The sequence below is a fragment of the Bos javanicus genome, chromosome 23 (assembly GCF_032452875.1).
Source record: "Bos javanicus breed banteng chromosome 23, ARS-OSU_banteng_1.0, whole genome shotgun sequence".
NCBI classification, from domain to species: Eukaryota; Metazoa; Chordata; class Mammalia; order Artiodactyla; family Bovidae; genus Bos; species Bos javanicus.
Genome location: NC_083890.1, coordinates 33669986 through 33684148, shown reverse-complemented (window position 1 = coordinate 33684148; position 14163 = coordinate 33669986). Strand labels below are relative to the sequence as shown.

Sequence of the window (14163 nt, the reverse complement as noted above, 5' to 3'; positions counted from 1 at the left end):
CTTAGGGAACTGATTACTGGCTGGATCTGTCTCCCTCCTTTTCATTCCCCCTTTTATCCTTCTGGCCACCTCTGTTACCTTCCTCCTTCTTCTCTTCTCTGTATAACCCCGTGAACATCTCTGAGTGGTCCAGTTGTGGAGTGCACATAAGGAAGTGACTACTGGCTAGCCCACTCTCTCCACTATTGATTCACCTCATCTCATTTGGGTCACCTCTAACTCCCTCCTCCCTCTTCTCTTCTCCATGTAACCCTGTGAACCTCTCTGAGTGACCCTCACTGTAGAGAAACTTATCATCTTTAATGTAGATGTTTTATCAATGGTGCTGTATAGAAGGAGAAGTTTTGAAACTACTGTAAAAATAAGACCAATAATCGGAAGCAGGAGACTTAAGTCCAAACCCTGACTCCAGGGAACTCCTGACTCCAAGGAACATTCATTGACAGGAGCTCATCAAATGCCTCCATACCGACACTGAAACCAAGCACCACACAAGGGCCAATAAGTTCCAGGGCAAGACATACCAAGCAAATTCTCCAGCAACAAAGGAACACAGTCCTGAGCTTCAAGATACAGGCTGCCCAAAGTCACCCCAAAACTATAGACATCTCATAACTCATTACTGGACATTTCATTGCACTCCAGAGAGAAGAAATACAGCTCCACCCACCAGAACACCGACACAAGCTTCCCTAACCAGGAAACCTTGACAAGCCACCTGTACAAACCCACACACAGTGAGGAAACGCCATAATAAAGAGAACTCCACAAACTGCCAGAATACAGAAAGGACACCCCAAACTCAGCAATTTAAACAAGATGAAGAGACAGAGGAATACTCAGCAGATAAAGGAACAGGATAAATGCCCACCAAACCAAACAAAAGAGGAAGAGATAGGGAATCTACCTGATAAAGAATTCCGAATAATGATAGTGAAATTGATCCAAAATCTTGAAACTAAAATGGAATCACAGATAAATAGCCTGGAGACAAGGATTGAGAAGATGCAAGAAAGGTTTAACAAGGACCTAGAAGAAATAAAAAAGAGTCAATATATAATGAATAATGCAATAAGTGAAATTAAAAACACTCTGGAGGCAACAAATAGTAGAATAACAGAGGCAGAAGACAGGATTAGTGAATTAGAAGATAGAATGGTAGAAATAAATGAATCAGAGAGGATAAAAGAAAAACGAATTAAAAGAAATGAGGACAATCTCAGAGACCTCCAGGACAATATTAAACGCTACAACATTCGAATCATAGGGGTTCCAGAAGAAGAAGACAAAAAGAAAGACCATGAGAAAATACTTGAGGAGATAATAGTGGAAAACTTCCCTAAAATGGGGAAGGAAATAATCACCCAAGTCCAAGAAACCCAGAGAGTACCAAACAGGATAAACCCAAGGAGAAACACCCCAAGACACATATTAATCAAATTAACAAAGATCAAACACAAAGAACAAATATTAAAAGCAGCAAGGGAAAAACAACAAATAACACACAAGGGAATTCCCATAAGGATAACAGCTGATCTTTCAATAGAAACTCTTCAAGCCAGGAGGGAATGGCAAGACATACTTAAAATGATGAAAGAAAATAACCTACAGCCCAGATTATTGTACCCAGCAAGGATCTCATTCAAGTATGAAGGAGAAATCAAAAGCTTTTCAGACAAGCAAAAGCTGAGAGAATTCTGCACCACCAAACCAGCTCTCCAACAAATACTAAAGGATATTCTCTAGACAGGAAACACAAAAACGGTGTATAAACTCGAACCCAAAACAATAAAGTAAATGGCAACGGGAACATACTTATCAGTAATTACCTTAAATGTAAATGGGTTGAATGCCCCAACCAAAAGACAAAGACTGGCTGAATGGATACAAAAACAAGACCCCTACATATGTTGTCTACAAGAGACCCACCTCAAAACAGGGGACACATACAGACTGAAAGTGAAGGGCTGGAAAAAGATTTTCCATGCAAATAGGGACCAAAAGAAAGCAGGAGTAGCAATACTCATATCAGATAAAATAGACTTTAAAACAAAGGCGGTGAAAAGAGACAAAGAAGGTCACTACATAATGATCAAAGGATCAATCCAAGAAGAAGATATAACAATTATAAACATATATGCACCCAACACGGGAGCACCACAGTACGTAAGACAAATGCTAACAAGTATGAAAGGAGAAATTAACAATAACACAATAATAGTGGGAGACTTTAATACCCCACTTACACCTATGGATAGATCAACTAAACAGAAAATTAACAAGGAAACACAAACTTTAAACGATACAATAGACCAGTTAGACCTAATTGATATCTATAGGTCATTTCATCCCAAAACAATGAATTTCACCTTTTTCTCAAGCGCACATGGAACCTTCTCCAGGATAGATCACATCCTGGGCCATAAAGCTAGCCTTGGTAAATTCAAAAAAATAGAAATCATTCCAAGCATTTTTTCTGACCACAATGCAGTAAGATTAGATCTCAATTACAGGAGAAAAACTATTAAAAATTCCAACATATGGAGGCTGAACAACACGCTGCTGAATAACCAACAAATCACAGAAGAAATCAAAAAAGAAATCAAAATTTGCATAGAAACGAATGAAAATGAAAACACAACAACCCAAAACCTGTGGGACACGGTAAAAGCAGTCCTAAGGGGAAAGTTCATAGCAATACAGGCACACCTCAAGAAACAAGAAAAAAGTCAAATAAATAACCTAACTCTACACCTAAAGCAACTAGAAAAGGAAGAAATGAAGAACCCCAGGGTTAGTAGAAGGAAAGAAATCTTAAAAATTAGAGCAGAAATAAATGCAAAAGAAACAAAAGAGACCATAGCAAAAATCAACAAAACCAAAAGCTGGTTCTTTGAAAGGATAAATAAAATTGACAAACCATTAGCCAGACTCATCAAGAAACAAAGGGAGAAAAATCAAATCAACAAAATTAGAAACGAAAATGGAGAGATCACAACAGACAACACAGAAATACAAAGGATCATAAGAGACTACTATCAACAATTATATGCCAATAAAATGGACAACGTGCAAGAAATGGACAAATTCTTAGAAAAGTACAACTTTCCAAAACTGGACCAGGAAGAAATAGAAAATCTTAACAGACCCATCACAAGCATGGAAATTGAAACTGTAATCAAAAATCTTCCAGCAAACAAAAGCCCCGGTCCAGACGGCTTCACAGCTGAATTCTACCAAAAATTTAGAGAAGAGCTAACACCTATCCTGCTCAAACTCTTCCAGAAAATTGCAGGGGAAGGTAAACTTCCAAACTCATTCTATGAGGCCACCATCACCCTAATACCAAAACCTGACAAAGATCCCACAAAAAAAGAAAACTACAGGCCAATATCACTGATGAACATAGATGCAAAAATCCTTAACAAAATTCTAGCAATCAGAATCCAACAACACATTAAAAAGATCATACACCATGATCAAGTGGGCTTTATCCCAGGGATGCAAGGATTCTTGAATATCCGCAAATCAATCAATGTAATACACCACATTAACAAATTGAAAAATAAAAACCATATGATTATCTCAATAGATGCAGAGAAAGCCTTTGACAAAATTCAACATCCATTTATGATAAAAACTCTCCAGAAAGCAGGAATAGAAGGAACATACCTCAACATAATAAAAGCTATATATGACAAACCCACTGCAAACATTATCCTCAATGGTGAAAAATTGAAAGCATTTCCTCTAAAGTCAGGAACAAGACAAGGGTGCCCACTTTCACCATTACTATTCAACATAGTTTTGGAAGTTTTGGCCACAGCAATCAGAGCAGAAAAAGAAATAAAAGGAATCCAAATTGGAAAAGAAGAAGTAAAACTCTATTTGCAGATGACATGATCCTCTACATACAAAACCCTAAAGAGTCCACCAGAAAATTACTAGAAATAATCAATGACTACAGTAAAGTTGCAGGATATAAAATCAACACACAGAAATCCCTTGCATTCCTATACACTAATAATGAGAAAACAGAAAGAGAAATTAAGGAAACAATTCCATTCACCATTGCAACGGAAAGAATAAAATACTTAGGAATATATCTACCTAAAGAAACTAAAGACCTATATATAGAAAACTATAAAACACTGGTGAAAGAAATCAAAGAGGACACTAATAGATGGAGAAATATACCATGTTCATGGATTGGAAGAATCAATATAGTGAAAATGAGTATACTACCCAAAGCAATTTATAGATTCAACGCAATCCCTATCAAGCTACCAACAGTATTCTTCACAGAGCTAGAACAAATAATTTCACAATTTGTATGGAAATACAAAAAACCTCGAATAGCCAAAGAGATCTTGAGAAAGAAGAATGGAACTGGAGGAATCAACTTACCTGACTTCAGGCTCTACTACAAAGCCACAGTTATCAAGACAGTATGGTACTGGCACAAAGACAGAAATATTGATCAATGGAATAAAATAGAAAGCCCAGAGATAAATCCACGCACATATGGACACCTTATCTTCGACAAAGGAGGCAAGAATATACAATGGATTAAAGACAATCTCTTTAACAAGTGGTGCTGGGAAATCTGGTCAACCACTTGTAAAAGAATGAAACTGGACCACTTTCTAACACCATACACAAAAATAAACTCAAAATGGATTAAAGATCTAAACGTAAGACCAGAAACTATAAAACTCCTAGAGGAGAACATAGGCAAAACACTCTCCGACATACATCACAGCAGGATCCTCTATGACCCACCTCCCAGAATATTGGAAATAAAAGCAAAAATAAACAAATGGGACCTAATTAACCTTAAAAGCTTCTGCACATCAAAGGAAACTATTAGCAAGGTGAAAAGACAGCCTTCAGAATGGGAGAAAATAATAGCAAATGAAGCAACCGACAAACAACTAATCTCAAAAATATACAAGCAACTCCTACAGCTCAACTCCAGAAAAATAAACGACCCAATCAAAAAATGGGCCAAAGAACTAAATAGACATTTCTCCAAAAAAGACATACAGATGGCTAACAAACACATGAAAAGATGCTCAACATCACTCATTATCAGAGAAATGCAAATCAAAACCACCATGAGGTACCATTTCACACCAGTCAGAATGGCTGCGATCCAAAAGTCTACAAATAATAAATGCTGGAGAGGGTGTGGAGAAAAGGGAACCCTCTTACACTGTTGGTGGGAATGCAAACTAGTACAGCCACTATGGAGAACAGTGTGGAGATTCCTTAAAAAACTGGAAATAGAACTGCCTTATGATCCAGCAACCCCACTGCTGGGCATACACACTGAGGAAACCAGAAGGGAAAGAGACACGTGTACCCCAATGTTCATCGCAGCACTGTTTATAATAGCCAAGACGTGGAAGCAACCTAGATGTCCATCAGCAGATGAATGGATAAAGAAAGCAGTGGTACATATACACAATGGAGTATTACTCAGCCATTAAAAAGAATACATTTGAATCAGTTCTAATGAGGTGGATGAAACTGGAGCCTATTATACAGAGTGAAGTAAGCCAGAAGGAAAAACATAAATACAGTATACTAATGCATATATATGGAATTTAGAAAGACGGTAACAATAACCCGGTGTACGAGACAGCAAAAGAGACACTGATGTATAGAGCAGTCTTATGGACTCTGTGGGAGAGGGAGAGGGTGGGAAGATGTGGGAGAATGGCAATGAAACATGTAAAATATCATGTAGGAAACGAGTTGCCAGTCCAGGTTCGATGCATGATGCTGGATGCTTGGGGCTGGTGCACTGGGACGGCCCAGAGGGATGGTATGGGGAGGGAGGAGGGAGGAGGGTTCGGGATGGGGAACACATGTATACCTGTGGCGGATTCATTTTGATATTTGGCAAAACTAATACAATTATGTAAAGTTTAAAAATAAAATAAAACTGGAAGAATAAAAAAAAATAAAATAAAATAAAAAAAAAAAGAGGAAATGGAGAGAGCTGAGGATATTCCCGGGGGCGCCACACTACGAAAGAAGAAGAACTCCTTTCACTGTTGGCCATTTCTTCACTGGCGGAACACACCAGGAGCAATCGACAATGTGGGGGTCAAAATGGGAGAAGGGAAGTCTGGTCTGGTGAACAGAGTCCAAGTCTGGGTTTAACTATCTTTTTCCTTCTCACTGGGACAGTTAAAGCTGTTGCCTTAACTTTGCTTTTAATCTATTTTTTCATCCATGAGCTAAGAATACGTCCAGTAGAATACCCACCAGGGATGATTCCACTAGGGGTCCCAGATGCTACGTGGAATATAGTGTTAGGAACATCTATTTGTCAAGGCTCATTGCCAGTCTTCATGCCAGTTTTTGGTGACCACCGCTCAAGTGAACTTGAATGCCAGTTAAAATGGAGGTGTTTTTCTGATATTACAGGAAGTCTTAACACGCTCCCCTGAAAGCTTCCGGGTCAGTCAGGGTGATCCTGGTCATTTCAGACACTGAGCTGTCGGGAGTCGTTTAGCATGAGGGTGGGGGGTGTAGTTTTGGCAAAGACTGGTATCACGGTTACTAAGAGTCTCTTCCCACTTGACAGAGAAAATTCCTACAAATTCCAACCAGAGAATATACAGCTAGAAAATGGGAGAATAAGAGCATGTTGTATCTTGTCCTATATGCCTGAGGACGACTACTCGGCCTGTTTGTTTCCACTAATGGTCCAAAGGAAGAGTTATCTTTGCCTTAAAACATGTAACGTCCTATTCATATACATTAGACAGTTCATCTCTTACGATCAGGATGCCATCCAAATCTCTAAGACAGCAGCATCAGAAACAGAAAGCGGTGCTGTTACTATTATTTGCATTACCTCTGTCCTCACAGCTTCCATTGGTCTTTTCTTGATTTCTCCTATGTCCAAGTAACTGGGGGGAATAAAAAGAATAAGGGTTCTTTTTATTACTTTTGAATCAGCTGTGTAAATTTCTTTTTTTAATTATTAAAAAGTAAAGCAAGCCATAGGACATGCTTAAGCCAAAAGCAAAAAAGTCAATAGCTACTAATCTAAAGCCATGAGAGTCACAGGAATGGCTTTCAGAGCTGACACATGTCTACTCTAAACCTGAATCAAATTGAAGCCTTAGAGATACATAGTTCTATCGTGGAACATTGTCCCCCACAATGGCTAGCTACTTACTGCATATACATTATTTCTCATTTTTATATCCATTTCGATACAAAGAGCAGTTTGTGTATAAAGCTCCTTAATGGTTCTATGAATCACAGACTTTAGGCCAAAGAGAGTCGTACAGATGCCATGCATTAGAGTAACAACTGTGAAAGGCTGAGAAAGCTTTTTCCCTAGGAGAGCACTTTAATGATCCAGAAATGCTCAGCCATGTGGGATGGTTTAGGCTCTGGTTCAGCTAAGAGACAGATGAGTGAACTAGTTAACCTCTGGAGACCCCTATTATTCCATAACTACTTGCTATATACATTAACTACTGATCATTCTTTAGCTAAAGCGTAAGCACAACCTAAAAGCTTTATACCTTTGTCAATTTCCAAGCTATATATCCATCACTGTGATCTGGTCCCATTGTGCTTCATACACAGAAGGTGATAAATAAATGTTTTAATATTAAAAATAAATATAAATCTAGCATTTAATTTACAACCATAGAAAGATACACTCTCTACCTCAACTACCAGAATTGCTGAGATGCCCCCAAAAAAGCTTATATCAGAATTAATTTTGGCTACATCTTATTTTGTTGTTTTTTGGATAGAATGCTTCAGTCAATCATGCCTCTAGAAATCATCATCTATTTCCCTTAAATAAACTGTTATTACTTGCATAAAACAGTGCAAATTCTCCCTCTGTTTAGCAGATAATGGGTCTTTTGGAAATCTTCAGGGACTGGTTTCTGACAAAATAACAACACATTCTAACTGTCATGTGCAGGAAAGTCATCTCAGATCCACCAGATTAATGCAGTAGGATCAACTTCTCAAAATGCATAAGGAAAACTTTGGGGAAAGTAATAATCTCTAGATGTCTCTTCTATAAAATAAACAGTTTGATAGCTACCTGAAGTTTAATCATGGTTTCAAAAATTTTAGAAGAAATATGAGTAAAAGATATTCAAGAAGAAAGTTGATCACTTTCATTTGAAAAATATTTTCCAGCATTTCTATCTCCCCCAGCATCATTCAGGGTCTTCCTGACATAAATTACCCTCAATATGTTTGGATTTTCCTTTGTTCTGCCAGTTTCCTAATTTGTTATATAAACTGAAAACTGCTAGTTGTATATTCAGCAAATATATTCAGCATTTAAATCTTCTTGGCTCCTATCATTATAACCATAGATACTACCACTTTAACACAAATAAATAAATTATTCATCTGTCAGCATGGAAAACAAACCATGGCCACTGTTATAACACACTCGGGGTTTTTGTGTGTGAGTGAAAAGCAAAAACAGCTGTGTAAATCTCTTATTATATATGTGTGTGTGTGTGTGTGTGTGTGTAAAGAATGATTTGAAGTGCACTTTCTATTTGATTTGGAACTATACTTGTTTTTATCTTTTGAGTTGGTAATGCTAAATAAACAAAAGAGAATATGAATTATTATTAAAGTGAGCCTGGAATTTTGAGCTGTTAATAGATTCTGAAGCAGGTTTCCATCCTCATGAAATTGCTTCATATGAAAGTTTTAACTTTAAAAATTAATGAAGTATATGATGAAAGAGACTGGACACCGAGATGCTTTGCATTCACAGAACACTTTGGTGCTTACAAAACACCTTCACATCCACAGCACTTACTTTCTACAATAACCCTGTGAGGTAGGAATGGTTATGTTCCTTTTCTGTGTTAGGAAACTGATAATTCACAAGGATTCTCAACTGAACTGCACAACGATACTGAGCTAATAAACGGCTCAATCTCAAGTCTCCTGATTCTCAGTTTTAAGTTCTAAGTTTCTTTGAAGCATAGTTTCATTTAGCGCTTTTCTAAGAAAGTTAGACAAAGCATACTAAAGGAGGTTTCAGAGAAGGGAAATTAAAGCCAAATACATCCCTCACCTCCCGTAAAAAGAATATCTGCATAACAAAAAGCGGAATACTTAGAACTCAACCTAAACAAATACATAAGGAAGTATATTACACAAATTTAGTGATATTTAGGGAAATAGTTCTATACAGTTAAAACCAGAATTCACAAGCACAGATTTTATGGTAAAGATTTTTTGGCCATCCTGAGGCCCAAGGTGAATTTTAATTAAAATACATTAAAAACTATGGGGGGTTAACTACAGAGTTATCATACAATCCAGCAATTCCACTCCTAGGTATATACCCAAGAGAAATGAAAACTTGCCGGGAGCCGGCATATTGCATATTGAGTGCATATTGCATATTGAGTGCAGCACTTTCCACAGCATCATCTTTCAGGATCTGGAATAGCTCAACTGGAATTCTATCACTGCCGGTAGCCAGCGTGAGGAACTCCGCCCATGACAAAGGTCATGAGGAAGGAGGCTCGGCATACGCAAAGTCGGGATCGAGCTTCAGGAGTCCCCCTGGAAATTCTCGAGCATATACCCCCAAAACCAGAGTCTGCCTACTTTCTGCTTTGTGCTTTCACCTACACCTCTGACTTTACGGGGGGCTGTCCCCCACTACCTCTCTGAAAAAAGAGTTAGCTTACAGCTCCAGTTAATAATTCCTGGGTGTGACAGTGTTTAACCTACAAACTCCTTTGGAAATCCTCTAGCCTGCCTGAATAGGTTTTTCCGGCCACATGTGATTGTTCAGAGCCTCCCAACTGTGAGAGGCAGGAGATGTTCTAAACTGTCTAAATACAGATTCCTTTGAGCAGTTAAAAGATTGATTAGAAATTGTATTGGTGAAGGAATTTTCACTTGTTGGGCCAATGTTTGCTGCTAAGTCTCCATATCCCTTACCTGCTGTGTCCCTGGCAGTGTATTGATTAATATAATTGGTGTAAGTAGTAGCTTTAATGTTTGTAACCTGGGACCCTTGAGTTAATTCTTTTTCTTGTTATAGCCCACCACACCTTTGCTCTGTAGGAATGCAACTTTATCTAATGCTTTTGGAGGGTGGCTCCTGACCAATCACCTTTAGAGAAAAATAAGTTTTCTGAAGAAAAGGTCTTAAAATGTTAACAGGCCTCCGGGCCAGAAGATGATGCAAATCACCTAAGCTTTTGCATATGATAAGTTTGCAGGAAGAAAGCCTGGTTTGCTGCAAGACTCTACCCCTTCCCCCATTATCCTCTATGCATAACTTAAGGTATAAAAACCTCTTTGAAAAATAAAGTGCGGGCCTTGTTCACCAAAACTTGGTCTCCCCATGTTGTTCTTTCTCTTACCTTCTGGCTGAATTATTCAGCCTCTTTTCTCCACTGAATTTCCTCACTGAGCTATCCTTATTTCAGCCTCTTTTCTTCACTGAATTTTACTGAGCTATCCTCATTCTATTACTCTTTATATCCTTAATTAACATTTAATTAAGCAATTGTCTCCTGATCTTCGCCTACGCCGTCTCTCCTTCAAATACCCTGGATCAGCCGGGGCTGGTCCCCGGCAAAAACTTATGCATAATTGTTCATAGCAGGGTTATTCATAATAGCCAAAAGTGAAACAACCAAATATCCATCAACGGATTAAAGGATAACAAAATGTGCTATAGCTATATTACAGAATATTATTCAGTCATGAAAGAAGGAAGTACTGATACATACTACAACATGATGGGCCTTTAAACATGATACTAAGTGAAGGGAGACAGAAACACACAAAGTCACATATGACTACTTTTACAGGCAGACCTTGTGTCATTGCACTTAACCAATATTGTGGTTTTCTACAAATTGAATCAGGTTTGTGGCCACCCTGAATACAGAAAGCCTATCAGTGCCGTTTTTCCAACAGCATTTGCTCAATTCAGGTCTCTGTGTCACATTCTGGTCATTTTCACAATATTACACACTTCTTATATTAGTGTATTTGTTATGGTGATCTGTGGTTAGCGATCTTTGATGTTACTATTATGACCTGCTAAAAGCTCAGATAATGGTTAGCATTTTTTAGCAATAAAATATTTTTTAAATGAGGCATGTACTTTTTTTAGACGTAATGCACACATAACAGACTGCAGTATAGTTTAAACACAACTTTTATATATACTCGTAAACCAAAAAACTCCTGTGACTGCTGCTGCTGCTGCTGCTGCTAAGTCACTTCAGACGTGTCTGACTCCGTGCGACCCCATAGACGGCAGCCTACCAGGCTCCGCCATCCCTGGGATTCTCCAGGCAAGAACACTGGAGTGGGTTCCCATTTCCTTCTCCTGTGACTGGCTGTATTGCAATACTGACTTTACTGCAGTGGTCTGAAATAGAACATGCAATATCTCCAAGGTTTGTCTGTATATAAAATATCCAGGATAGATAAATCCATAGAGACAGAAAAACTAATAACTACTGGTCAGTGGTTACCAGAGGAAGGGGAGATGGGGAAATTGGGAAGGTACAGGATTTCTTCTGGGAGTGATGGAAATGTTCTAACATTAGTTTGTGGTGATGGTTGCAAAACTCTATGAATATACTAAAACCACCGTGGTTTATGTTATGTGAAATCTACCTCAGTACAACTGTAAAAAAAAAAAAACAAAAAAAAAACACCATGGAATATTAAATTCTACATGTCCCACAGTACCCACCCCCACGAGGAATAATTTTTCTCAACCCCCATATAATTTTACTTTTCTAACTGCACTCACCCCTTTGTACTTTGCATTAAAATTACTGGTGTGCACATAGCCTATCTCCTGTTAGATTGTGACCTCCCAAAGAACAAGTTGTGTCTTATCTCTGTTCCCTTCACAGACCAAAGGCACAGTTTGCCAATGCACTGAACACCCACAGTAAGTGAGCTCCCAGCCAGGAACTGGGGACAAGCATCACTAACGACCCCTGTCCTTCAAGATTTAACCATCAAGCATCCGGTGACCGGCTTGCAGACAAATACAGTAAGCCAGTAAACTTTTCCAAGCATCGAGGCAATCCCCTTAATGTACAGGTGGTGGGAGGAGGGGCCGCACAAAGTGGGGCGTGGTCAGTTCTACTCGGAATGGAAGTCTAAAGAATTTCAACAGTGAGGAGAACGTGCAGAGAGCACTTTCTCCACTGGTGACATTTCAGTATCCAGTTTTTCCGAGTCATTTTTAAGAACATTATTTCGACTAAATTGATAGATTTCCACACTGTAAATCAACTATACTCCAATCAAAATTAAAAATAAAATGATAGGTCCCAAGAAAAAAGTGGAAAGAGAAAAAGAACATGAAATGCGAAATATCTAACATGACGTATGTGCTACTCTTTCCAAATAGCTAGTCATTCAATACTTTTTTTTTTAAAGATTCTCATCCATCATCACACCTTTAAAGTCTGTTCCTACTGCTCCCTAAGTGAGCTTTCTTCTCCAACCACGGTTTCAACCTCTAATGCAACCGCAGCGGGAGCTTTGAGGGCCATCAACTCGCACAGCCACAGCCCCTGAGCCCACCGAGGTGGGGGTTACTCCTCTCCACCTTAGCAACCCCTGAAACGATGGGCGGTGGGGACAGACGGACTCACTTGAGTTTCTTGAAGGATTCCTGGCCCCCGGCCACGTAGTTGCCCCCGCTCTGGATCTGGTCTAGCCTCCAGATGCGGTGCCCGGTCCGCGGGGTGTAGATGTTCCGAACCGCTCCGAAGGGCGCCTGGACGCCGCCCGTCACCTCCTTGAGGAAGACGTCAAAGCTGGACACCTTCTTCTCGTGGAAGACGACACGGCGGCCCGTGAAGAAGGGGTCCCCGTTGCGGTACACCAGCACGCTCTTCACGACCGGCTGCGACAGGTGCCCGGACCTGGCACTGGTGCGACTCATCTTCCCCTCGGGACTCCCGCGCGGCTCGCTTCTCCGGGGGGAGGCACCGCGGCTGCCCCAGCGGCCTCACAGCACACGCGCGGCGCGGGGTCGCGTCCTGAAACGAACGCGAAACAGACAAGCCCGCGCGGGTCACCGCAAAGCAACCGCGCGCGCCCGGCGTCCACCCGGCGGAGACCCTGCCGGGGCAGGACTCACCCGGCACGTTCAAGTAGTTCACCCGAGTCTGCACCACCAATCAGCGCTCGCCGTGCGCGCACACACCTGTTTCTCTCGCTACCGGCGGAATCAAGGTGTAACCACCTCTGCACCGGAGCTGCGCCAGGGGCGGGAAACAGGCAGACTGCGTGCGCCTGGGTGGGAGAGAGGTGGGAACACATACACATGCACGAACTATATAATCGTAAATATGCTGAAACTTCTTTCCTGGCTCCCACTTCTCAATCTCCTGTTTGTTCCCGAAATCAAGTAATTAGGGTTTGCGCTGAAACTGCCCAGCTTTTTCCTCGCTGGGAGATATATGCCTAAAGTGCACTGAGATAGAGGAGAGTCGAGCGTCCGAGACCCCTCGCCCCTGCCCCATCCGCAGCCAAGACCTGCGCCGCCCCCAGCGAAGCTCCCGTGGGCATCCTTTGAACACAGCGAACAGGAGCGCGCAATCAAGTCCCAAGGTGAAGGCGTGGGGGCGGGGGGGGGGGGGAGGTGGTCCCCGGGAGGCGCCCGCGGCCGGGGTACCTACCGACACAGGAGGGCGGGGTGGGGGTGGGGCACGGCGCTGCGGCTCGGCTGGCACCGCGGTGAACTCGCCGGGGGCCGCGCGTCGCTCCTGCTGTTCCTCCCGCAGCCGTTGTCTCTGCGGGCCTCCCTCATCCCAGGGGGAACGGAGTTGTTATTTCCCGCCGTTTCCATAGTAACTGCAGCCCCGCGCAGGGAGCGGAGTCGGCGAAGTAGGCCTGGCGCGCTCGCGGATCCCTTGGGCTTTGCCCTCGGCGTCCGGCAGCTACTGGAGAAAGTGAGTCTTTTAGAGGGAAGAAGGGGAAGTATCAAGCAGTCACTCTATAAACGGACGCCTGCTGGGTGCCTGCGCTGTGCTAGAAGTTGAGGGATACAGCGGTGTAGAGAAAAACCTAGCATTTTTGAGTCCCTACCATGTGTGTGTGTAGTTCTATAGCAAGAAAAGGAGCCTACTGTTTGTG

General features: G+C 41.2%; 1 protein-coding gene across 4 annotated transcripts in view; it reads right to left on the bottom strand.

The window, feature by feature from the left end:
• Positions 1 to 13877, bottom strand: part of DCDC2 (doublecortin domain containing 2) — a 153903-nt gene extending 140026 nt beyond the window's left edge. The window contains exons 1-4 of one of the 4 annotated variants that reach the window (XM_061398714.1): positions 13707 to 13877; positions 13232 to 13320; positions 12675 to 13064; positions 6872 to 6926 (exon numbers count right to left, since the gene is read on the bottom strand). In XM_061398714.1, the coding sequence (XP_061254698.1) occupies positions 6872 to 6926; positions 12675 to 12967 (348 nt within the window). In that variant the 5' untranslated portion in view covers positions 12968 to 13064; positions 13232 to 13320; positions 13707 to 13877. Of the gene's footprint in view, positions 1 to 6871; positions 6927 to 12674; positions 13065 to 13231; positions 13632 to 13706 lie in introns of those variants that run through there. The other 3 variants (XM_061398717.1, XM_061398716.1, XM_061398715.1) reach the window with 3 other exon arrangements.
• Between the last annotated feature and the right edge of the window lie 286 nt (positions 13878 to 14163).